The sequence below is a fragment of the Grus americana genome, chromosome 27 (genome assembly GCF_028858705.1).
Source record: "Grus americana isolate bGruAme1 chromosome 27, bGruAme1.mat, whole genome shotgun sequence".
Classification (NCBI taxonomy): Eukaryota; Metazoa; Chordata; class Aves; order Gruiformes; family Gruidae; genus Grus; species Grus americana.
The window spans coordinates 1,910,099-1,934,177 of NC_072878.1; the positions used below are offsets into that span (position 1 = coordinate 1,910,099).

At 52.2% G+C, this 24,079-nt stretch overlaps 1 protein-coding gene across 1 annotated transcript; it reads right to left on the reverse strand.

Annotated features, from left to right (window-relative positions):
• Positions 1 to 1,494: 1,494 nt before the first annotated feature.
• Positions 1,495 to 24,031, reverse strand: LOC129196889 (olfactory receptor 6C4-like). Its single transcript, XM_054804858.1, has 5 exons — positions 23,942 to 24,031; positions 15,698 to 15,786; positions 2,371 to 2,464; positions 2,047 to 2,157; positions 1,495 to 1,623 (listed from the first exon to the last, which is right to left on the reverse strand). Exons 1-5 carry the CDS (start codon positions 24,029 to 24,031, stop codon positions 1,495 to 1,497), a joined length of 513 nt encoding a protein of 170 aa, XP_054660833.1.
• Between the last annotated feature and the right edge of the window lie 48 nt (positions 24,032 to 24,079).

The window sequence follows — 24,079 nt, forward strand, 5'->3', positions numbered from 1 at the left end:
TCCCCTGGGGCAGGGGGTGTTCAGTGGTGGAGAAAAGTCTCCCTTGGCATCATCCCCCACAGCAGCTCGCAGTGCCCCAGCCCCCAGTGGCCCTCCTGCTTGGGCAGCCTCCCCCAGCACCCTGCCCCTGCCCAGGCTGAGCTGCGTCCCAGGTGCTGGTTCCCAGTCAGCCCTGCTCTGCACTTTGCAGGGCTCTGGGCCAGGACAGAGGCTGGGCAGGACTGCCTCTCCTAGCAACACGGCCACTGAGCCCCACAGGACATGGCAAAGGTCAGCCCTCCCAAGGACCATGGTGAATGGCCAGGGCTGGAAAGGTGGCATGAGGAGATGGGTCTGGCAGGAGGCTCCTGGGACAGTTTCTCCTCTCTCTCTTCATGCAAAAGCAAGCCAGGCTGGACATTTAGACTGAGGGACTCTTCTGGAGGGCCCTCATGGGCATGGGCATGGTCTGCATGTTGCCAGGTTCTCCTCTGCATGCTTCCTTGATCTGTGGGGATCACAAAGGCTGCAGAGGACCCAGGACAGCCCTTGTCCTCTCTCTGGTCACAGCTGGACCCCAGTTGTCCAGCTCAGCCCCAGGTGAGGAGCTTTGTCTGGGAGTGACTTGTGGGGTAAGAGCTGGCAGATGGGTGGGGGAGGTTGTCCCAAGAACGTGTCCTGGTGGTGTGGTGTAACCCGGTAGGCAGCTCAGCCCCACACAGCTGCTCGCTCCCTCCCTCCCTCCCAGCAGGATGGGGAAGAAGAATCCAAAGGGTAAAAGTGAGTGAACTTGTGGGGTGAGATGAAGGCAGTTTCACAGGTAAAGCAAAAGCTGCGCACACATGCAAAGCCAAATCAGGAGTTGGTCTGTTACTGGTCATCTCTGTCTTTGTTTCCTTGCAGATACCAGGATTCTTTGGGTGAATGCAGCTCGGGCAATCGCTCACCTTGGGGTGGGTCCAGCCACTGCCCACCACAGAGATCTGCAGGCAGCTGCAGATTCCCCTCTGGGGGGATGTCCTCTGCACTGTCACATGTGGGATAGCCCTGGGTATGTACCTCAGAGACCACTCACCATCTCCATTCTCACCACACTCCAATGGTTGAGTCCAAATTCCACCCCTCGGTCTCTAACAGCTCCCAAAGTGACAGTGAGCTTTTCTCTCCAAAACGCAAGGAGAAACAGGCCCTTTGGGGGTGAAATTCCTTGGGCCTGTTGTTGACATCAGCTTTGGAAGAACAGCTCAATCGTGAGGAACTGCATTGAGGAGATGCCACTTTATTACAGAGGTGCGATGAGAGAGTCCCAGGGTCAGACACCCCTTTTATACAGGTGAGGCAGAGCAAGTTCATTCCTCAGTAGAACTGAGATGAATCTGAACATTTCATTAGGAACAAAATAGACACAAATGAACAAACAGATAACTCTGAGGATAATGATAAACAAAGAAACCAAATAAAGGCCTGATATTGGTTACCCTGGCAGTCACTTGTGAAAGAGAGATGGGAAGTATATCATAACTGAGATAAATTTTTCATGAGAAACATCCATGAAATCACTTTCCTAATGGCCTCCTTGAGCTCCTGGTTCCTCATGCTGTAGATGAGGGGGTTCGCTGATGGAGGCACCACCGAGTACAGAACTGCCACCACCAGGTCCAGGGATGGGTAAGAGATGTAGGGGGGCTTTAGGTGAGAAAATATGACAGTGCTGACAAACAAGGAGACCACGGCCAGGTGAGGGAGGCACATGGAAAAGGCTTTGTGCCGTCCCTGCTCAGAGGGGATCCTCAGCACGGCCCTGAAGATCTGCACATAGGACAGCACAATGAAAACAAAACAACCAAGTGCTAAAAAACAACTTAATGTAAGAAGCCCAACTTCCCTGAAGTAGGATCCTGAGCAGGAGAGCTTGAGGATCTGGGGGATATCACAGAAAAACTGGTGCAAGGCATTACCTTGGCAGAGTGGTAAAGAAAATATACTGGCCGTGTGCAGCACAGCATAGAGAAACCCACTGCCCCAGGCAGCTGGTGCCATGTGGACACAAGCTCTGCTGCCCAGGAGGGTCCCGTAGTGCAGGGGTTGGCAGATGGCAACGTAGCGGTCATAAGACATGATAGTGAGAAGATAAAACTCTGCTGACATCAGAAAGAAAAAGAAAAAGACCTGAGTAGCACATCCTGTGTAGGAGATGGCCCTGGTGTCCCAGAGGGAATTGGCCATGGCTTTGGGCACAGTGGTGGAGATGGAGCCCAGGTCGAGGAGGGAGAGGTTGAGGAGGAGGAAGTACATGGGGGTGTGGAGGTGGTGGTCGCAGGCTATGGCAGTGATGATGAGGCCATTGGCCAGGAGAGCAGCCAGGTAGATGCCCAGGAAGAGCCAGAAGTGCAAGAGCTGCAGCTCCCATGTGTCTGTGAATGCCAAGAGGAGGAACTCAGTGATGGAGCTGCCATTGGACATCTGCTGTTTCTTGACATTGAGGCTGGTTGGTTGAAAAAAGGAAGGACAAGGAAAATTGTGACAGATTTCTCTGAGCATTTTTTCATAGTAAAACCCCCATGCTGAAATGCATTTTCCTTTCTCTGCTTTGTGCTGGCTGAGTGTGTTGTCAGGAGCTGAGGAGTCAGCTGTGCTCAGCTGCAGTGGATACATGGAGCTGGTTTGTGAAAGCTCAAATGTTAAAAATCAATGTCAGATGTAATCCACTTCTAATGGTAAAATTCAGTCCCTGCTGTCATGACTCAGAAGTTCCCAGGATGCACAAGAGCGGCTTAGTATGTCCTTGTAAGAATTTTGTCTGTGCTTTTTATTTTCCACTGTCACATCTGAGGAGTGTTCTTGTGAGGGGTAGAAATACTCATTTTAGGATGGAAAATAGGAAGGGTCTTGAGGAAGGACAGGCAAAAGGGTTCAGATCTTTGTAGCTTAGTGCAGAGTCATGAGAGCTGCAGTGTCCTTTAGACTGTCAGCCAGCTGCCCTGCACTTTTGCTTGTGCTGCCTTGAAGATGATATCACACACAAATGACACTTTCAATAATCCCCAAAACAAGATGATGAGAGCAGGGGAGTTGTGTTTCAAAGGGCAGATCTGAAAACTCCTTCCCAGCCCAGAGGTGGAGTTGTGATGGAGAGAGAAGGACACAGCCCCTCTCTGAGGGAAGCAAAGGCCTCTGAGAGGAGAGAACTGACCTCCAAGGGAAAGCTCAGCACTCCCTGGGATCCTACAGCACAGCCGTGCTCTTCTGGGGCAGCTCCCAAGCCCAGCAGCACAGGCAAAGCAGACAGTCAGATGTCCTGAAGATGGGATGTCCTAAAGGCAGAGTCAGCTCATGGCTCAGCAGACAACGCCCAGCAGACATCTAGAGTGAGGGACCACAAGAGAGCAGCCTGAAGGCAGCCTAGCCCAGGGCTTGCCTGCAGTTTCCTCCCACTCCCTGCCCATGTCTCTGCTGCCTGGAGCTGTCCCTGCCAGGAGCTGGTGCTCTGCCCACACCTCTCCTCCCTGTCCCTGCTCACAGAGCCCATCCCACCCTCTGTGTGCTCAGCTCTGCCCTGCAGACACCTCCTGGCAGCAGGGCACTGCCCAAGGTGACCTCAATGCTCCTTGAGAAGTGCCATGGCAAATGTCCCAGGGGTGATCTGGAGCTGTGAACAGCCCTGACCCACACAGCACCCTCTCAAGAGCAGAAGGACCCTGCCCTGCCCTTCCAGGGGGTCGCTCCTTCCACCCACAGCTTCTCCCTGCAGTGCCCTGGGCAGCTCCCCGGGCAGGCTGAGGGCTGACCCTGGCAGGCAGCAGAGTCCCTGCCCCAGCACACAGCCCCTGGGCTGCAGGGACCCTGCTCTGCAGGACACAACTGGGCACCCCTGCCTGCACACCTGCATTCACAGCCACTCAAACTTGCCTCTGCACAGGGAGTCCACCTGGCACATCCCAGGAGCTGTGGGCTCTGCCAGCTTGAGGAGATGCCTCCAGGAACCGCATCGGCATTGCCCTGCACCCAGAGACTTACCGTGTCAAGGGCTCCGAAGATTTCTCCCTCCCTGAGCTCTCAGCAAGCCTCCCATTTCCAACTGCCTTTAAGCTCTCTCTGCCTCGCTGTTCTCCCCTCGGTGCCTGCAGGCAGAGCCCTCAGCCCTGCTGGGCTCTGCAGAGGAGCTGCTCCTGGCCAGAGATGTCTCTCTGCAGCACAGCCCACTTGCCATGAGCTCCCTTTGTCCCAGGAGACCAGCAGCAGAGGACCAGCCCAAGGCAGCATGTTAATGACCCCTCTGGTGGGTTTGGGGATGAGTCCATGAAGCTCAGACCCTGAGAGGAAGCTGATGAAACCTCTCCAGAAGTCACAGTCCGATGATGCAAACTCCACAGTTTCTTGGAGCATTAATGGGTCCCCCTGAGGGCCATCCCTGACAAAGCAACTCTGGGGCTGGTTAGAGCAGGCAAGTGGAGGCAGTGATGACAGGTAGGCAAAGGCAATGGCAAGGTGGCTCTGATGCTGAGTAATCCTGGGTGTGTTTCATCAAGCCAAAGGGCCAAGCTGTGACCCCCAGCCCCTGGGAGGGGAGACCCTGTCCCTCACATGTGTCTCAGGGCTCTTCCTGGGCCAGTGTGATGTGGGGAGTGCAATGCCTAGAGCAGGACTACCACACACTCTTTCTCAGGCTCACAGGTTGTGACAAGGGGGCGATGAAGTCCTGGTGCTCTAATGAGAAGATGTCTCCTCACAGGCATCACCTGCAGAGAGAACAGCCACAGCCCAGCAGACCAAGACCTTGGCTGTCTTGGGGGCTTTCAGCCTTGCCACTGCCCCCAGATGTCTCCACCACAGGATGTCCTATGGTGTCCCACACCTGCACCTCTTTCCCTGCAGGCTCTTGACACCCAGCCAGCTTCAAACCTGGGTGTCACCTGAGTGTGTTCCTACCCTTACTGATATCTCTCCATCCTCACAGACTGCTCATTGCAATGCAAAGCTCTGGCTAATCCAGACTCTTGCTGGGTGGCCTCTTGTACCACAGAACTGCACTTGCAGGGACATTTCTTTCTCCTCGTGCCCAGACTCAACCTCCCAAGATTCACTTGGTGGCATCTTCTCTTTCTCATCATGATGTTTCCCACTTTTCAGAAAAGCTCCACCATCTCTGAAACCACCTTTCAAGCAGTCTCAGGCTACTCCTAGACTGCCCCGAGCCTCTCCGCCACTGGGCAAAGGGGCCAAAGCAGCCCAGGTCTCTCAGCCCCTCCACACAGCCCATCTGCTTAAGGCCCCAAACTCCACCTGGCCACATCTCCTCTGGCCACTCTCCAGCTCCTCCCAGCTCCAGCAAAAGAGGGAGCCGAGAACTGGGACAAAGCCATGTGTGGGGGTCCCTACCAGTGCGGTGTCAAGGGCCAGAAGAACTGCCCTGCTCTGGGAGACCACGCTCATCCTAACGCAGCCCCGTATGCAAGTGGCCTTCTTCACAGTCAGCAGAAACCCCTGGCTCGGATGGTGTCCCTTGCAGTTGCCAGGCCCTTCTCCTCCTCAGAGTCCCTCCTCAGCACAGCAGGTCCCAGCTGGCCCTGATGTACACGTTGGTTCTTCTCCCTGAGGCCAGACTGGCCAATTCTCCTTGTCAACGTCACGAGGTTTCTTTTGGCCAAATCCCCGAGTTTCTCCAGGTCCCTCTGGACTGAAGCTCCATTTGGTCAGCGGTTACTGTTTGTGTGCGGGTGGCTCACCCTGACGGTGGTGTAGTCTCACAAGAGAACAGCATGAGGAGTTGCAGATCTCTACAGACCCAGGTAGGAATTGCCATGAAGAGAGTCTGCAAAACACCAAAGGAGGGTACAAAGCAAGCCAAACCAGGGTCAGCGGAGAAAGGAGAAATGAGGGTTAACCTGTTTGTATGCAAGGTACAAACTGACTCTCCTTCAAATGTTTCTGCAACTCATCCTGTAAAATGCCATCCAGCAGCCAACAACCTCCAATGTTTTCCCACAATGCGAGAGGACCCATCAGTGAACAGGGCAGATGGCCTCTCATTTTCTGTTAGTTTATTACACTGTGGAGTCTCTTCAGCCTGTGTCACCTTCTCCTCTGGAGAAATTCCGAAATCTTATCCTTCTGGCCAGTCTGTGGTCACTTCCAGAATTCCTGGGCTATTGGGGTTTCCTATTCGAGCCCACTGTGGGATCAGTGCAACCCACTCACTCCACGTAGCTTCGGTTGCATGATGTGTAGAAGGAGCCCTCTCTTTGAACATCCAGCCCAGCACTGGCAGTCGGGGTGCCAGGAGGATCTGTGCTTCAGTACCAACCACTTCTTCATCTTGAACCCTTCATAGGCTGCCAATATCTCCTTTTCAGCTGGAGTGTAGCGGGCCTTTGATCCTCTGTATCCCCGACTCCAAAACCCCAGGAGTCGACCTCGAGTCTCCCCTGGAACTTTCTGCCAGAGACTCCAGGTAGGGCTGTTCTCCCCGGCTGCGGTGTTGAGCACATTTCTGACATCTGGTCCTGCCTGGACTGGCCCAATGGCTACTGCATGAACTATTTCTTGTTTAATTTGTTCAAAAGCTTGTCGTTGCTCAGGGCCCCATTTGAAATCATTCTTCTTCCAGGTTACGTGGTAGAGAGGGCTTTACTATCAGACTGTAATTGGGAATGTGCATTCACCAAAAACCCACAATGCCTAAGAAAACTTGTGTTTCCTTTTTGTTGGTCGGTGGAGACATGGCTGCTATTTTGTTGATCACATCCATTGGAATCTGATGATGCCATCTCTCCATTTTATTCCTAAAACCTGGATCTCCTGTGTAGGTCCTTTGACCTCACTTCATTTTATGGCAAAACCCGTTTTCAGCAAGAGTTGGAATGTTTCCTTCCCTTTCTCGGAAACTTCTTCAGCTGAGTTGCCCCATACCATGATGTCATCAATGTCTTGCAGGTGCTCCGGGACTTAACCATGTTCCAGTGCAGCCTGGACCAGTCCATGGCAAAAAGGTGTTTCCATCCCTGGGGCAGTCGATTCCAGGTGTCCTGAACGCCCCTCCAAGTGAAGGCAAACTGTGCCCTGCACTCTGCTGCCAAAGGGATCAAGAAAAATGCATTAGCTGTATCAGTTGTGGTGAACCACTTGGCTGCCTTTGACTCCAGTTCATATTGAAGTTCCAGCATCTCTGGCACGGCAGCACTCATCGGCGGTGTGACTTCATTCAGGCCATGATAGTCTACCGTCAGCCTCCACTCTCCACTGGACTTCCTCACTGGCCATATGGGACTGTTAAAGGGTGAGCGGGTTCTGCTGATCACTCCCTGACTCTCCAGTTGACGAAACAGCTTATTGATGGGAATCAGGAAGTCTCGGTGCGATATTGCCACCAGTGCACCATTGTGGTAGTGACTGGCACCTTTTGTTGTTCGACCCTGAGCAACCCCACAACAGAAGTGTGCTCTCAGAGACCGGGCAAAGTAGACAGCGGTTCAATTTCCTGCGTCTCCAAGGCAGCTATGCCAATTGACCGTTAGTACCCTTTTAGGTCCTTGAAATACCATCTTCGGAGATAGTGTACGCCAAGGATGCACGGTGCCTCTAGGCCAGTCACAATGGGGTGCATTTTCCAGTCATTCGCAGTTAGATTTACTTCAGCCTCCAGTACAGTCAACTGGATCCCTGGTTCTGCTCCTTCATGGTTCGATGGCATTACACTATGCACCAGTGTCCACTAGAGCCTTCTACTCTTGTGGGTCTGATGTGCCAGGCCATTGGATCCACACAGTTCAATAAACCTGGTTGTCCCTCTCCTCCACCTGGCCGGAGGCACAGCCCCTCTAATCCTGCTCATTGTATTTGCTACTCACTTCTTGCAACTTAGAGGTCCCTTCAAGAGGATTGTACCTATGGGCAAGCCTTCCACTCGGTCTGGGAGACTGCCCGCTGGAAACTGGAGCCGCATTTTTCCTTTTATCCCCTTTTATGAGCCTTGCAGCTCATGTCCTTGTGCCTGTACGATCGAGCGAGGTTTTTCCATCCCACTTCCTCATGTCCCCTCTGTGGTCACACAGGTAAAAGCACAGGGTGCCTCATGGTGTGTTCCCTCTATATCCTCTCTCTGGAGCAGAGGAACGCTTACTCCTAGTAGCTGAGATACTGGTCTGTACAGGTGGGGAGTAGGACATATCCTCTCTGAATTGCTGGAACTCCCGGGACAGTTTCTCCACAGCCGAGACAAGGAAGGAAGAGAGACTTTCTTCGTATTGCCAGAGTCGGCCAGCCACTTCATCCACTGTTGGTGTCTCTTCACTTTTCCAGTCCGTTACTGCCAATGAGTTGGCATACGATGATGGTGAACTCCGTACAAACTTCTGCCACATTTGTCATGTACTTTGGATTTCATCAGGATCTGTGGGTAACTGTGCAATGACTGGGTCCTAATAAACTATCTCCCGCACAGCTAATTCCCTCAAGTACTGGATACATCTCTCCATGGTGGTCCACTTGCCTGGGTGACATATAACATCTTCACCGAAGGGATACCTTTCCCTCATGCTTGAAAGAAGTCACCTCCAGAGGCTGAAGGCTTGTGCCCCTTTTCCAATCACCTTCTCGATGCCCCCTTCCCTAGACAGGGATGCCAGCTGCTTGGCCTCCCTGCCCTCTAATTCCAGGCTCCTGGCCCCATTATCCCAGCATCAGAGCAGCCAGGTAATGATGGGCTCACCTGGATGGCGGCTGAAATCTTTTCACATATCTCACAGCTCCCTCAGGGACAGGGATTGGGTGATTACCTCTGGTTCTGCCTCTTCCCCTGCTCTCGTGTGGGTCCTGGTTCATCGTTGTGGGATGCCAGACTTGTCCAGGCTTGGTGCCGAATACAGGGTCATTATGAGCCACCAGAAAGGGCCCAGGGGGATCGAATTTGGTGAAAGCATGGATTGAACAACTTGCTTATCTTGTACTGATAAGCGCTGGACCTGAACAGGGGCAGGAGATGAGCAATTTGTTCATCTTAAACAGATGCGGCACCTGATGGTCTACTCCTCAACCAATGGAGTGACCCCTGGGGTGAGGGGGAGCCTTCACAGCCTGATGTTACTTCAGTAAAGCTAAACAGACCACCGCTGCTCTGTACTGAACGCCTTTGTTCTCCGCTACTCCCCCCCAGCCCCGATCAACTGCGCAACAAGCCTTGTCAAGGGCCCGTCGGCACACAATACTTGATTTAGTCCCATCTCACCAAAAGTATAAATCTGGCATTTAGAATCCTCTTTTCTGAGGACAAGAACTCCAACTATTTGGATGGGTCGACGGGCCTGGACCTCTCTCCTCCCCAAGCAGGGACGCCTCTTTGGTAAGACTTGCGCCTCCGATTATGTCAGATGTTACCCTGGGACAACTATCATTAACAAAAGCGCTGAACCATTAACTTGAGCTCAAAATTGTTGCAGTAAGTGCATTTATCAATGGCAATTCTGAACTTTTTACACCTGTCGCCTCAATAAATTACCTATTTTGCTTTTCAACTTTGCGAAACTGTTTTGGTGAAAGTCCTTGGTGGGGCTCTGACAGGCAAATGTTGACTCTGATAAGTGGCTACACACATAATCCTGGCTGTGCTCCATTAAGCCAAAGGGCCAAGCCCTGTCCCCCAGACCTTGGGAAGAGAGATCCTGTCCCTCACACATTGCTCAGGGCTCTTCCTAGGGGCAGCGTGATGTGGGGATGTGCAATGCCAAGTGCAGGACTACGGTACGACACCTCCCAGGCTGTGGGTGGGGATGAGGAGGCCATGAGGCTCTTGTGCTCTAAGGATAAGGTGTCTCCTGATAGGCATCAGCTGCAGAGAGAACAGCCATAGCCCAGGAGAGAAAGACCTCAGCTATGTTGGGGGGTCTCAGCCTGGCCAGAGCCCTCAGCTGCCTCCACCACAGGATGTCCTATGGTGTCCTACACCCGGTCAGGTCCTTGCTGGCCCTGCTGTATGGGCTTATTCTTGCCTCCGATGCAGGACTGGCCACTTCTTTTGAAACAACAAAAGCTTTCTGTTGGCCAATTCCCAGCATTTCTCAAGGTTTTTTCTTCAGTAAAGCTCCATTTGCTCAGCTGGTAATGTTTGTGTGTAGATGGATGTTCCCGATGGTGGAATCTCTCACAAGGTAATAGCATAAGGAGCAGCAGGGCATTACAGACAATTAATGGAGGTACTAGTTCAGTGGGGTTTCTAACGCAGGTGAGAATTGCCACGACAACTGTCTCCAAAACACCAAAGGAGGGTACAAAGCAAGCAAAGCCAGGGCCAGTGGAGAAATGGTAAAAGAGAGGGCTGGGCTGTTTGCATGCTAGGCTGTTAGTGTACAATGAACACCTTTATAGACATGTAGACAAGACGGATCCCTCCAGGAACTAGTCTTAGGTCTTTTGTCCATCTGGAAGCTGGCCCTAGGATCCCCTCATCTCCCCAGTTCCCCCATGCACAGACAAACACACATATGGGCACAAATGGATCTCTGCAGCACAGAATCACTGAACTATTGAGGCTGGAGTGCAGGCAGCTTCCACCTTTGCTGTGCTTCCTCTTCATGCTTGGTTTTATCAGGAACTCCTTTCTCATCCGTGCCTTCCTCCTGCCACCTTGGCTTGATTTCCTTCATGTCTGGGTGGACCATTTTGGAGCTTGAACATCAAGGCTCCCTGCCTTGTTCCCTTCTCTCAGGATCCTGAACTCTGCCTTCTCACTACAAGGAAGACGTTGAGGTGCTGGAGCATGTCCAAAGAAGGGCAATGAATCTGGTGAAGGTTCTAGAGAGCAAGTCTGATGGGGAGCGGCTGAGGGAACTGGGGTTGTTTAGCCTAGAGAATAGGAGGCTGAGGGGAGACCTGATCGCTCTCTACAACTACCTGAAAGGAGGTTGTAGTCAGGTGGGCGTTGTTTTCTTCTCTTAAGAAACAAGTGATAGGACAAGAGGAAATGGCCTCAAGTTGCACCAGGGACAGTTTAGATTGGGTATAAGGAAAAATGTCTTCACTGAAAGGGTTATCATTCATTGGACCAGGCTGCCCAGGGAAGTGGTTGAGTCACCATCCCTGGAGGTATTTAAAAGATGCCTAGATGTGGTGTTTAGGGACATGGCTTAGTGGATGGATTTGGCAGTGCTGGGTTAACGGTTGGACTTGATGATCTTAAAGGTCTTTTCCAAGCAAAACAAGTCTATGGTTCTGTGAAAGTCAGACATAAGTTTAGTCAGATCATCTGTGTCCTTCTTGTCCCAAACCACTCACTGTTGCTCAGATGCAGAGCTGCATGGCAGGTACCCCCAAAACAGCCTTGATCTAATCCTTTGCTTCACCTTCGATTTTCTTTCTCCCTCCTTTTGTCCATCTGAATTCTTCCCTTTGGTCATCCTTGTACCCTCCCATACAAACATCCCACCTTTGTTCAATATTTCCGCATTGGCTCTGGCTTTGCCGGCTTTGTAGCTGTTTCTGAGGTGGTCACTATGGTCAATCCTAGGTTGGAAGGAAATTGCATTAAAGTAGCAGCACCTTTTAGTATTTATAGTGTCCTGCAGATCCTCATGCTGATACCTTGTGAGAGACACACAATCGAGGTGAGGCATCTGTACACAAATATTAAGAGCTGTCAAAATGGAGCTTGAGTCCAGGGGGACCTTGAGAAATTCTGGGATTTACCCAACAGAATCCTCTTGAAGTTTTCAAGAAGAAGTTGCCAGTCCTGCCTTGTGGGGAAGAAAAACCACGTATATCTGGTCCAGCTGACTGAGGAGTGACCCTGATGAGAAGGGCCTGGGCACTAGACAAGATACTCTATGAGCCAGTGGTGCGTGCTCACCATGAAGAAGGCCAGCTGCATACAGGGCTGCATTAGGAAGGAGGTGTCTATCTAAACAACTTGAGTAATCATCCACCTGGACTCAGCACTGGTGTGCCCTCATGTAGGCTGGTGTGTCCCTCTCTGGAGGCTTCCTGTTCCAGACAAGTGGGGAGGAACTGGAGAGGGTCCAGAGGAGGCCTGTCAAGATGGAGTTTGGGGCTTCAAGCAGATGCCCTGTCTGGGAAGGCTGAAGGACCTGGCTTTCTTTGGCCCTTTGGTTCCATGGCATGGAACCTCTGCCCTGAATAGGAGTATCCTGAGACTGCTTGAAGAGTGGTTTCAGAGATGGTGGAGCTTTTCTTCAGAGTGGGAAACATTTGGGGAAAGGCAGAGTGCCCCAAAGTGCAGCTTGGGAGGTGGAGACTGGACACAAGGAGAAAGAAATGTCACTCTGAGGGCAGCACTCTTGGGCAGCAGGTCACCCTGAGGGAGTCTGGATCAGCTCAAGGCTTTGTGTTTCAAGGAACAGCCAGGTGTAAAGGTAAAGTAAAGGTTAGCAAGATGCTTAGATGAGAAAAGGTGGGGTAGCAGAGCAGAGGTCTACGGCCTGCAGGCAAAGGTGTGGGACACCATAGGACAGCTGGTGGTGGAGACATCTGAGAGCTGTGGCAAGGCTGAACGCCTCCAACAGAGCTGAGGTCTTTGCCTCCTTGGCTATGGCTGTTGTCTCTCCACTGAAGCCTTATCCTCAAATCACTAGAGCCTCATGGCCTCCTCATCCCCACCCAAGAGAGTGAGACATGCCATTCCATAGTCTTGCCCTTGGCATTGCACATCCCCACATCACGTTGTCCCAGGAAGAGCCCTGAGCAACACATGAGTGACAGAGTCTCCCTTTGCCAGGGGCTGGGGGGTCAGGGCTGTCCGTTTGGCTGGATGTAACGCAGCCAGGTCTACTCAGCATCAGAGCCACCTTGGCATTGCCTTTTCTTACCTGTCATCACTGCCTCCAATTTCCTGCTCCAACGAGCCCCTGGGGAGGCTTTGTCAGTGATGGCCCTCAGGGGGACCCATTAATGCTCCCTGAAACTTTGGAATTGGTGTCTGACTGTGACTTCTGGAGAGATTTCTTCAACTTCCTCTCAGTGGCTGAGGTTCATGGTCTCATGACTTGATGCGTCCACGGACTAGCACCAAACCCCAGAGGAGGGGTCATTGAAAAGCCTTGGGCTGGGCTTCTGCTCCTGAGCTGGGCCGGGCTCCAGAGAGAGCTCAAGGCAACTGGGCTGCCCTGCAGAGAGACATCTCTGCCCAGGAGCAGCTCCTCTGCAAAGCGCAGTAGGGCTGAGGGCACTGCCTGCAGGCACCGAGAGGAGAGGATGGAGGAGAAGAGAGGTTAAAGGCAGCCTGGGGTGAGAGGGTGCTGAGAGCTCGCTGAAGGAGCCCTTGACACGGTAAGTCTCTGGGTGCGGGGCAATGCAGATGTGGTTCTCAGAGCAATCTTGTAAAGCTGCCATAGCCCACAGCCTGTGGGATCTCTCCCTGGTGTTGAGGAGGAGGACATGCTCCACATGCCCTGCTGCACTGTCAGAGGGACAGGGCATGTTGGCTGCCTTCTCCTGGGCATGGCTGCAGGGGTCTGGAGGTGGGTGTGCAGTCAGGGGTGCCACGGCTGTCCTTCAGAGCAGGGTCCCAGGGGGCTGTGTGTTGGGGCAGGGGCTCTGCTGCCTGCCAGGCTCAGCACTCAGCCTGCCCAGGGAGCTCCCCACAGCGCTGCAGGGAGAAGCTGTGGGTGGAGGGAAGGAGAAACCCCCATCAGGGCAGCATCCTGCTGTTGGGAGGGGGCTGCATGGGTGAGGGCTGCTCCCAGCTCCAGATCAGCCCCAGGACACTGGCAGAGGCAGCTTTTCAAGAGGAAGTTCAAGGCAGGGGCTCCCTTAGAGCTGATCGATCACCTTTGCAGGGTCTGTGCTCTCAGGTTCCTCCTAAGGGAAAGGGGAGAGGAGCTGACAGGTTTGAATGAGACCCGGAGACTCCTGAGGTGTTACGCTGAGGGATGAGCAGATCTGCCAGAAACCTCATGCCTTCACCCACTCCTCTGCCTACAGACAGCACCAGCATCACCTTTGTTTGCTGCTCAGAACCTGCAAAAAGGGAGATGTCCCTGGGCAGTGCCCTGCTGCCAGGAGGTGTCTGCAGGGCAGAGCTGAGCACACAGAGGGTGGGATGGGCTCTGTGAGCAGGAACAGGGAGGAGAGGTGTGGGCAGAGCACCAGCTCCTGGCAGGGACAGCTCCAGGCAGCAGAGAGCCACGCGACCCCTCTGCATCACTCTCTGCTGAGGTGCACGGGGAAAGAGAGGCGTTTGGAAGAGTGGACTTTGAAGCTGGACTCTTCTGCACTCACAAAAGTCCATTTCTGCTTGAAGTACGCTGTGAGAGAGATCACGCTCCAACAGAAAAGAGGGGCAAGCACAGGACACCTGTGTGGTGACCAGCAGGTCACTCACAGGCAGACCAGCTCTCCTGACTCTGCACCATGGCACAGGGAGTCCTTTTGTCCCTCAGGGACTCACCACTCCTCAGGCTGAGAGCAATGCAAAAGCTGAGCACTTCTGTCACTGCAAAGAAAGTGCCCTGGGCGATGGCAGCATCTCCACTTGAAATAAAGGTATCACAAAACCCGCTGCTCCAGAGCATCTTCTGGAGACTGGGGTCTGAAGACGTTCAACTGCCCTTCCCCAGTGCTGGCTGCACTTCACCAGAGCACAGTGTGAACAGAGTAGTTCACACCCTGCAGTAGATAAGGACAGTTCCCCAAGGTCACGGAAGTCAATACCTCTCCCTCAGCTGTAAGCACCCACTGCCAGGAAATCCTGCTGAGTGCACAGGATGTTTGACACTGCTGCAGTAGTGTAGGAGTGACTTCTCTGGAGCACTTGGTCCTCATGACACACCAGCAGCACACACCTGAGCTCACAGGAAGGAGCTGAATGAAGGTCCCGCAAGGAAAGAGAAGTCAATGTGGGGAGATAGCTTTGGGAAACAGCACAGGACTGGCTCAAAGAAATCTGTCCTATCTTATCAAAGTCTTCTTCTCTTTACACAGTCTCTGTGCCTGGAGTGAAGAAGTGTCCAACAGCAGCTCCATCACTGAGTTCCTCCTCCTGGCATTCGCAGACACACGGGAGCTGCAGCTCTTGCACTTCTGGCTCTTCCTGGGCATCTACCTGGCTGCTCTCCTGGCCAATGGCCTCATCATCACTGCCATAGCCTGCGACCACCACCTCCACACCCCCATGTACTTCTTCCTCCTCAACCTCTCCCTCCTTGACCTGGGCACCATCTCCACCACTGTCCCTAAAGCCATGGCCAACTTAATCTGGGACAACAAGGCCATCTCCTACACAGGATGTGCTACTCAGGTCTTTTTTTTCTTTTTCTGTGCTACAGCAGAGTTTTATCTTCTCACAGTCATGGCCTATGACCGCTACGTTGCCATCTGCCAACCCCTGCACTACGGGACCCTCCTGGGCAGCAGAGCTTATGTCCACATGGCAGCAGCTGCCTGGGGCACTGGGTTTCTCTATGCTGTGCTGCACATGGCCAATACATTTTCTATACCACTCTGCAAGGACAATGCCCTGGACCAGTTCTTCTGTGAAATCCCCCAGATCCTCAAGCTCTCCTGCTCAGACACCTACCTCAGGGAAATTGGGCTTATTGTACTTAGTGTCTGTGGAGAATTTGTCTGTTTTGTTTTCATTGTGCTGTCCTATGTGCAGATCTTCAGGGCCGTGCTGAGGATCCCCTCTGAGCAGGGACGGCACAAAGCCTTTTCCATGTGCCTCTCTCACCTGGCTGTTGTCTTCCTGTTTATCAGCACTGGAATGTTTGCCTACTTGAAGCCCCCCTCCATCTCCTCCCCATCCCTGGACTTGGTGGTGACTGTTCTGTACGTGATGGTGCCTCCATCAGTGAACCCCCTCATCTACAGCATGAGGAACCAGGAGCTCAAGGATTTCTTATGGAAAGTGGCCCAATGGATGTAGATTCACCAATAATAACCTGTCTCACTGTGTTGGGTTTGTGTGGCAAGGTTTTGGTAGCTGGGGGGCTACAGGGGTGGCTTCTGTGAGAAGCTGCCAGAAGCTTCCCCTGTGTCTGATAGATCCAATGCCAGCCGGCTCTAAGATAGACCCGCCGCTGGCCAAGGCCAAGCCAATCAGCGCGTCTGTGGTAACATATTTAAGAAGGAGAAAAACAGTTACAGAGAGTTTTTGCAGCCGGAGACAGGAGTGAGAAGATGTAAGGAACTCTGCAGACACCAAGGTCAGTGAAGAAGGAGGGGCAGGAGGTGCTCCAGGTGCCAGAGCAGAGATCCCCCTGCAGCCCGTGGTGAAGACCATGGTGAAGCAGGCTGTCCCCCTGCAGCCCATGGAGGAAGGATGAGGGGGTGTAGAGATTCCACCTGCAGCCCGTGGAGGACCCCACGCCAGAGCAGGTGGAGGCACCTGAAGGAGGCTGTGGCCCGTGGGAAGCCCATGCTGGAGCAAGTTCCTGGCCAGACCTGTGGACCCGTGGAGAGAGGAGCCCACGCCAGAGCAGGTTTGCTGGCAGGACTTGTGACCTCGTGGGGGACCCACACTGGAGCAGTCTGCTCCTGAAGGTCTGCACCCCATGGAAGAGACCATGCTGGAGCAATTCGTGAAGGACTGTCTCCCGTGCGAGGGACTCCATGCTGGAGCAGGGGAACGATGAGAGGAGTCCTCCCCCTGAGGAGGAAGAAGCGGCAGAAACACTGTGTGATGAACTGACTGTAATCCCCATTCCCTGTCCCCCTGTGCCGCTGAGGGGGGGCAGAGTTTGAAGCCAGGAGTGAAGTTGAGCCCGGGAAGATGGGAGGGGTGGGGGGAGGTGTTTTAAGAGTTGATTTTATTTCTCATTCCTCTACTCTGTTTTGCCTAGTAATAAATTAGATGAATTTCCTCTCCAAGTTCAGTCTGTTTTGCTTGTGACGATAATTAGTGAGTGATCCCTCCCTGTCCTTATCTCGACCCACAAGCCCTTCGTTACACCTTTTCTTCCCTGTCTAGTGAATGAGGGGAGTGATAGAGCAGCTCTGGTGGGCACCTGGCCCCCAGCCAGGGTCAACCCACCACACTCACCTTCTCCGCACATTTCCCAGAGTTTATCTTAGGCCAGGAGTCTGCTCTTTTCCCTTGTGATAATCCTACTCATAGATAATTTTCTTGTTCAAACAGCTTGTCTTGGGGTTTGATTGTATTGTATCTGACCCTTGCATAACACTGTGTCAGATGTGGCATATCCAATACAAGCTCTTCAATGAAAGGGGATCTCCTGGGTGCAGTGCCCAAAGGCGGGGCTCTTCCTCCAAAGGTTCTGCCAATGAAATATCCAATGAATTGTGTTTTTTTTAAATAGTCTGTTCTCCTTGTGTTCTCCCTGTGTTTGGAGTTAAGCTCACAGTACCATGGGGTTCCATTGGTCCAAAAGTTCTGGTTTTAAAGGCTCTCTTCTTGGTGTCCATTTGCAGTGGAGATGGTCCACAACTCCCCATTACCTCCTCAGGCTGCTTCATGTCATATGCCTTGACAGGACAGATGGTATATAGCAGTGTGTCTGGATATGAATTTGGAGGAGTCAGGAGAGGATGGGGACTCACCTTGTGCCCTGGGGTGGGAATGAATGGAGACACGTGAAGTGAAACACCCTCAAAGGAGAGGTGCCTCCAAAGTAAAGCATTAAATCGAGGTATCCACAAACAAGGACTCTACAGTGCCATGGGAGTCAGTAGGGCACCAGCGGGCACGGGGAGGGGAGAGTGGAGAGATCCATGAGCTGCCTGAGGACCCCCAGGGCCAGGACTCTTGTGTTGTGCTGGGGAGTGGGGCTGGTGGGGGCAGAGAAGGGGCAAAGGCTGTTGGGGTTAGGGATCCCCTAGAATATGAATGCAGGAGAGCCAGCGATTGAGTGGCCTCTGTTTGCTCGTGCACTCAGAGCCAGCACCAGCCCTGGGCTGATGGGGAGGCTGAACTGCCCCTCTGCCCCCCAGGAGCTGCTGTGTCCTTCAGAGGGGCCGGGGCTCTGGTGTGAGTGCCCAGAGCTCTGCAGCAGCACCCTGCGGTGGGAACTGCCACGGGGCCAGGGGAGGTGGCTGATGGTCTTTGCCACGATGGTGCACCGCTGGCTCCTGCTCAGCTTGTCATCCTCTGGGACCCCAAGGCCCTTCTCTGCAGCGCTGCTCTCTAGCCAGTCAGCCCCCAGCGTGATGTCCACAGCGTGGCTGGACTGTCCTCCCCTAGGGACTTTCTCAGCAGCAGCTTGTCCTTCTTGGAGATCGGCTTCACCTCTGCCACAGGCCCCACGCTGCTGCAGAGTCACCGGGGACAGCAACCCCCTCTCCTGCCAGGGCTGCACAGCCCAGGCCCGTTTCTCTCTGGCCTTGGGGGCTGCAGCCATTGCTCTCTTGGTGGGAACCTCATTCATCCTTAAGTTGCCACCTGCCACCCACCCCAGTATTTCTCTGCTATGAAGCAAAGCCATTCCACACAAGGGGTCCAGTCCCTTGGTACCAGGTTTCCACATGACAAGTCTGGAAAGGTCCCAGTGGACTGGAAGCTGGCAAATGTTGTCCCAATTTCCAAGAAGGGTGAAAAGGTCTGCCTTTGCCTGAAGCAGGGATAACCCAGACTGTCTTCACTAGTGTATTTTTTATGTGCACTACGGGAACTTTATCCCCTTCTGCAGGGCGTGGGAGTTTTGACTGGGCAGGGCCAGCTCGATTGGCAGATCCCCTAGTGTTGACTAACCGGGTGGCCTTTGCTAGATGTGTATCCCAATGTTTGAGGGTCCCACCACCCATTGCTCTCAAGGTAGTCTTTAAGAGCCCATTGAATCGTTCAGTTTTCCCAGAGGCTGGTGCATGGTAGGGGATGTGATACACCCACTCAGTACCATGCTCTTTGGCCCAGGGGTCTATGAGGTTGTTTCAGAAATGAGTCCCGTTGTCTGACTCAATTCTCTCTGGGGTGCCATGTCACCACAGGACTTGCTTTTCAAGGCCCAGGATAGTGTTCTGGGCATTGGCATGGGGCATGGGATATGTTTCCAGACATCCAGTGGTTGCTCCCACCATTGTAAGTACATAGCGCTTGCCTTGGCGGGTTTGTGGGAGTGTGATGTAATCAATCTGCCAGGCCTCCTCATATTTATATTTCAGCCATTGTCCTCCATACCAAACAGGCTTTTGCTGTTCGGCTTCCTTGATTGCAGCACATGTTTCACATTCATGGATGACCTCTGCAATAGCATCCATGGTTAAGTCCACCCGTCAGTCATGAACCCAACTACATGTTGCATCTCTTCCTTGATGGCCTGAGGTGTCATGGGCCCACCAAGATATAAATAATTCACCCTTATGCTGCCAGCGCAGATCCACCTGAGCTACTTCAATCTTAGCAACCTGATCCACCTGCTGGTTGTTCTGATGTTCCTCAGTGGCCCAACTCTTGGGTACGTGGGCATCTAAGTGATGTGCTTTTCCAATGAGGTTCTCTAGCCGGGCAGCAATATCTTGCCACAGTGGGGCAGCCCAGATGGGTTTGCCTCTGCATTGCCAGTTGCTCTGCTTCCACTGCTGTAACCACCCCCACAGGGCATTGGCCACCATCCATGAGTCAGTATTGAGGTAGAGTGTTGGCCACATGCTGAACGAGAAGTTCAGCAATGTCTAAAGCCAGCTGGATGGCTTTCACCTCTGCAAACTGGCTCGATTCACCTTCTCCTTCAGAAACTTCTGCGACTCATCATGTAGGAACTCCATACAGCAACGTTTCACCTCTGATGCTTTCCCACAGTGTGACAGGACACATCAGTGAACAGGGCAGATTGCTTCTCATTTTCTGGTAGTTTATTATACGGTGAGACCTCTTCAGCACACGTCACCTCCTCTGGTGAAATTCCAAAATCTTGATCTACTGTCCAGTCCGTGATCGCTTCCAGAATTCCTGGGTGACTGGAGATTCCTCTTTGAGCCTGCTGTGTAGTCAATGCAACCCACTCACTCCACGTAGCATCGGTTGCATGATGTGTAGAAGGAGCCCTCTCTTTGAACATCCAGCCCAGCACTGGCAGTCGGGGTGCCAGGAGGAGCTGTGCTTCAGTGCCAATCACCTCTGAAGCAGCTCGAACCCCTTCATAGGCTGCCAATATCTCCTCTTCCGTTGGAGCGTAGTGGGTCTCGGATCCTCTGTATCCCCGACTCCAAAACCCCAGGGGTCGACCTCGAGTCTCCCCTGGGGCTTTCTGCCAGAGACTCCAGGTAGGGCCGTTCTCCCCAGCTGCACTGTAGAGCATGTTTTTGACATCTGGTCCTGACCAAGAGCTACTGCATAAACTGTTTCTTGTTTAATTTGTTCAAAGGCTTGTCATTGTTCAGGGCCCCATTTGAAATCCTTCTTCTTCTGGGTCACTTGATAGAGAGGGCTTAGACCAGACTGTAATTTCGGATATGCATTCTCCAGAAACCCACAACATCTAAGAAAGCTTGAGTCTCCTTTTTGCTGGTCAGTGGAGACACGGCTGCTATTCTTTAGATCACATCCATTGGGATCTGATGGTGTCCATCTTGCCATTTTATTCCTAAATATTGAATCTCCTGTGCAGATCCTTTGACCTTACTTTGTTTAATGGTGAAACCAGATATCAGAAGGATTTAGACTATTTTCTTCCCTTTCTCAAAGACTTCTTCTGCTGTGTTGCCCCATACCATGATGTCGTCAACGTATTGCAGGTGTTCTGAAGCCTCACCCTGTTCCAGTGCAGTCTGGATCAGTCCGTGGCCAGTGGTAGGACTCTATTTCCACCTCTGGGGTGCACTGGCTGCCCCTCCAGGTGAAAACAAACTGTGGCCTGCGCTCCACTGCCAAAGGGATTGAGAACAATGCATTGGTGAGATCAATTGTGGTGTACCACTTGTCTGCCTTTGACTCCAGTTCATATTAGAGCTCTGACACATCTTGATAAACTACATCAAGGCGTTACTCAGCATCAGATCCACCTGCACAGCGCCTTTGCCTACCTGTAATCACAGCCTCCAATTTTCTGCTCTAACAAATCCATGGGGAGGCTTTGTCAGCAATGGCCCTCACTGGGGCCAATTAACACTCCAAGATACTTGGGTGTTTGCTTCTGATTTTAACTCCTTGAGTGATTGGTTTAATCTCCTCACAGTATCTGAAGTTCAAGGGCTCAGCACCAAATATACCATGGGGGTAATTAAAACACAAAAAGCCCTAACGAGCTATGTGCCTTCCATTAATTTTCTTCAGGGTTTCCAGACTTGTACAGCTAATTGGAGAGGTTTCAGGAGTCTACTTAAAGTGGAAGAATTCAATGAGCACTTAATTAAAAAAAGGAGTTTTGATATTTTAGGGCTTTTTAGTTTTTCAGTTTACAGAAGTGACAGCAGCTTTCTCCAATTGATGCTGAACCAGAGGATCTCCTAAGGAGGTGTGGAAAGGTCACTCCAGCTGTCTCCCTGAGTTCCCACACTGCCTGGACAACCTTCCTCCACACCTCCCCAACCCCACCATTTCTCTCAGGGGCCGCTCGGGACTGGCATTCTTTTCCTACATCAGGCTTCTGCACCGAGTCTGCAGCTGAATGTTACAGCTCCTTCGCAGCAATTCCAACCCTATTTAACCTGAGGACTGGCTCTAAATAGAAACAGGAACCGTCCTAAATTTGAAAAATTGAATAAAACATAAAACACATTCCTCAAGTGGATCTGAGTAAAAAGTTGTAAGGGGAGGAGTAAATCCTGAGAGCAAAGGAAAGTCTGCTGAAAAGGTGTCTTTAGACACAGTCCATTTCAATAGGACAGGTGGAAAGACCTGAAAGATGAGTGAGTTTCAGTGCACGGTGTAACAGAGTACTGACACCACAAGTACTTGGGAGGATCCTTATTTCTTCTAGTAACAGTAATACACATCCCCAAAATTCTCATTATCATAGAATCATTATGGCATGACTTGGGAAAAAAAAACAGTTGCTTTCTTGGAAATATTCAATCATTTCAGCCAGCGAAAAAGTACTCATGTCTTTTTAAATGTGAAGAAATCTCTCAATTTTTTTTTTTTTTTTTTTTTTTTTTTGGCAGAGGTTCAGCATCCACTTTACCTTATTCTTGGCCAAATTTCCTGCCCAGAGCCTTGTCACCAACTCATGCCTCTAGTGACCTCCCTGCCCATCTTCCTGTGGTCACATCTACCTGGCTGGCTGTGTCTCCTGATGCCATGCCCACCTCTAGCAAATGGGGCTGGCGTGTTGTGTGGGAACATTTTACAGTCAAATGAAAAATCATTTGTCAATCTTGAAAGTATTAGGGAGTTATGACTGAGAAGGAAATGGACTTGTGTTATATGATGTGCTTGTTGACATTAGCAAAACTCTTCCTAGAAGACAGTCTCTCCTAAAAGTCCCCCTGCAACTGTGCAGAAATTGAGAGGCAAGAATAAACTCATTATAGTGGCTGCACACTAACAAGCTCCCAGGGCAAAGGCACTGAGTGTGGAGCGCCATGGCAGGAATAAAGATTCCTGGAGGTTTAGCAGAGGCTGCCAAGGGCTGTGGGTGATGAAACTGCTTCAGGAAAAGCATGGTTCCCTGGGGGCTGATTAGAGCAGAAAACCAGAGGCAGCGATTTCAGGATGACAAAGAAAGGAGACAGAGACCTCCTGTCCCGTGTAGCCCCTTGGATGTGCCTTGTCATGTGCCCAGCGCTAATCCCCAGCCCATTGCAATGGGGATGCTTTTGGTCATCACCAGCTGAGGTTTCCCTCTGGTCACCATGAGGGTGGAAGCACGCAGAGTGCCTACACACCCTGGCCCCTCCGACCTGGCATTGCCCAGCTCATCCTCAACCTTTGCTGTACCCTCACCCTAATGCCTAACCTGGAGCTCTCATCCTTCGCCCTACTCTGAGCACCAATGCCAAAGCTGAAACCCTCACCAGATGCCTGAAGCTTAATCCTAACCCCAGTCCTTAATCCTGTCCCGTGCCCCTGTCCCCCCCATCTTCAACCCCACTGCTAAGCCTAACTCATGTTTCCCAGGAGCTAGAAGGAGGGCAGGGATTGTGAGGGAAGGCCAGGGAGATCAGGTGAGAGCGGAGCTGAGGTGAGAGGTTAGGGGCAAGAGGAAGATGAAGGCAAAGGTGACATTGCTGGAGGGCAGCTTGTGATGTCCTTTCTGCTGGAGGAAGCTGGTTGGTGAAGGAGCAGCATTGTGAGGTGCTCGAGATGCCTGAGAGTTTCATCAGAGAGAGAAGGGAGCGTGGGGAGGTCAGAGGAGGTGCATGTGAAAGGGACAGCACATGATTGTTGTCTGTGATGTCCCTACTCTGGAAATGCTAGCCTTAACCCTGGCCCTCACCTCTAGCCCTAACCCAACCCCCTATCCCACAAAGCTGACCAGTCCTGAAATCAATTACGGGAAGCTCTAAGCAGAATCACAAACCTTCACCCTGAGCCTCACCATGATCCCGAACCCTAAAGGGGGACCTCTTACCCTTAGCCCTACCCTGAGCACCAAGTAGAAACTCTCACCAGAGTTTTGGGTTTGCCTGAACCCAAACTGCCAACACAAACCTGCAACCCCTGAGCTCTAGCACCCTTGAAGGCCCCAACCTTCCACCTGTCCTCTAACCCTCACTCTAAGCTGTTTTTCCCCCAGGAGGCAGAGTGAATGCAGAGACTGTGAGGTCATTGACCAGCTGGAAGATGAACATGAGGTGACATGTGTGTGATGAGGTTGTAGGCCACAAGGTGAGGGATGGGTGGGGAAGTTACTATTAGTTCATCTGTGCCTCAGAATCTCATGGGTGAGTAAGAGGCAGGTGGCTGTGAAGGTGACTGCGAAGTCATTTCCATGTGAGTACCCGACAGGCCAGAAGCAGGGAAAAGACCTGGGTGTGGATTGTGAGGTCACATCTGTCTCTGCAGGTGATAGGCCAGAGAAGGCTCACAGCTGAGTCTTCTGAGGTCACTTCTGCCTGAGGACATTGAAAGGCCAGTAGGCACTTGGCTTGGATGTTCATGATGACATCACTTCTGCCTCAATACCAGATAGGCCAGCAGCAGGATCATCACTTGGACGTTGACCATGATGTCCTTTTGTCTCTGCAGGTGAGACTCTGCTTGCAGCAGGCTCATGGCTGGGGTCGATGCATGTGAAGTCACTTCTGTGGGACTACCCGAGAG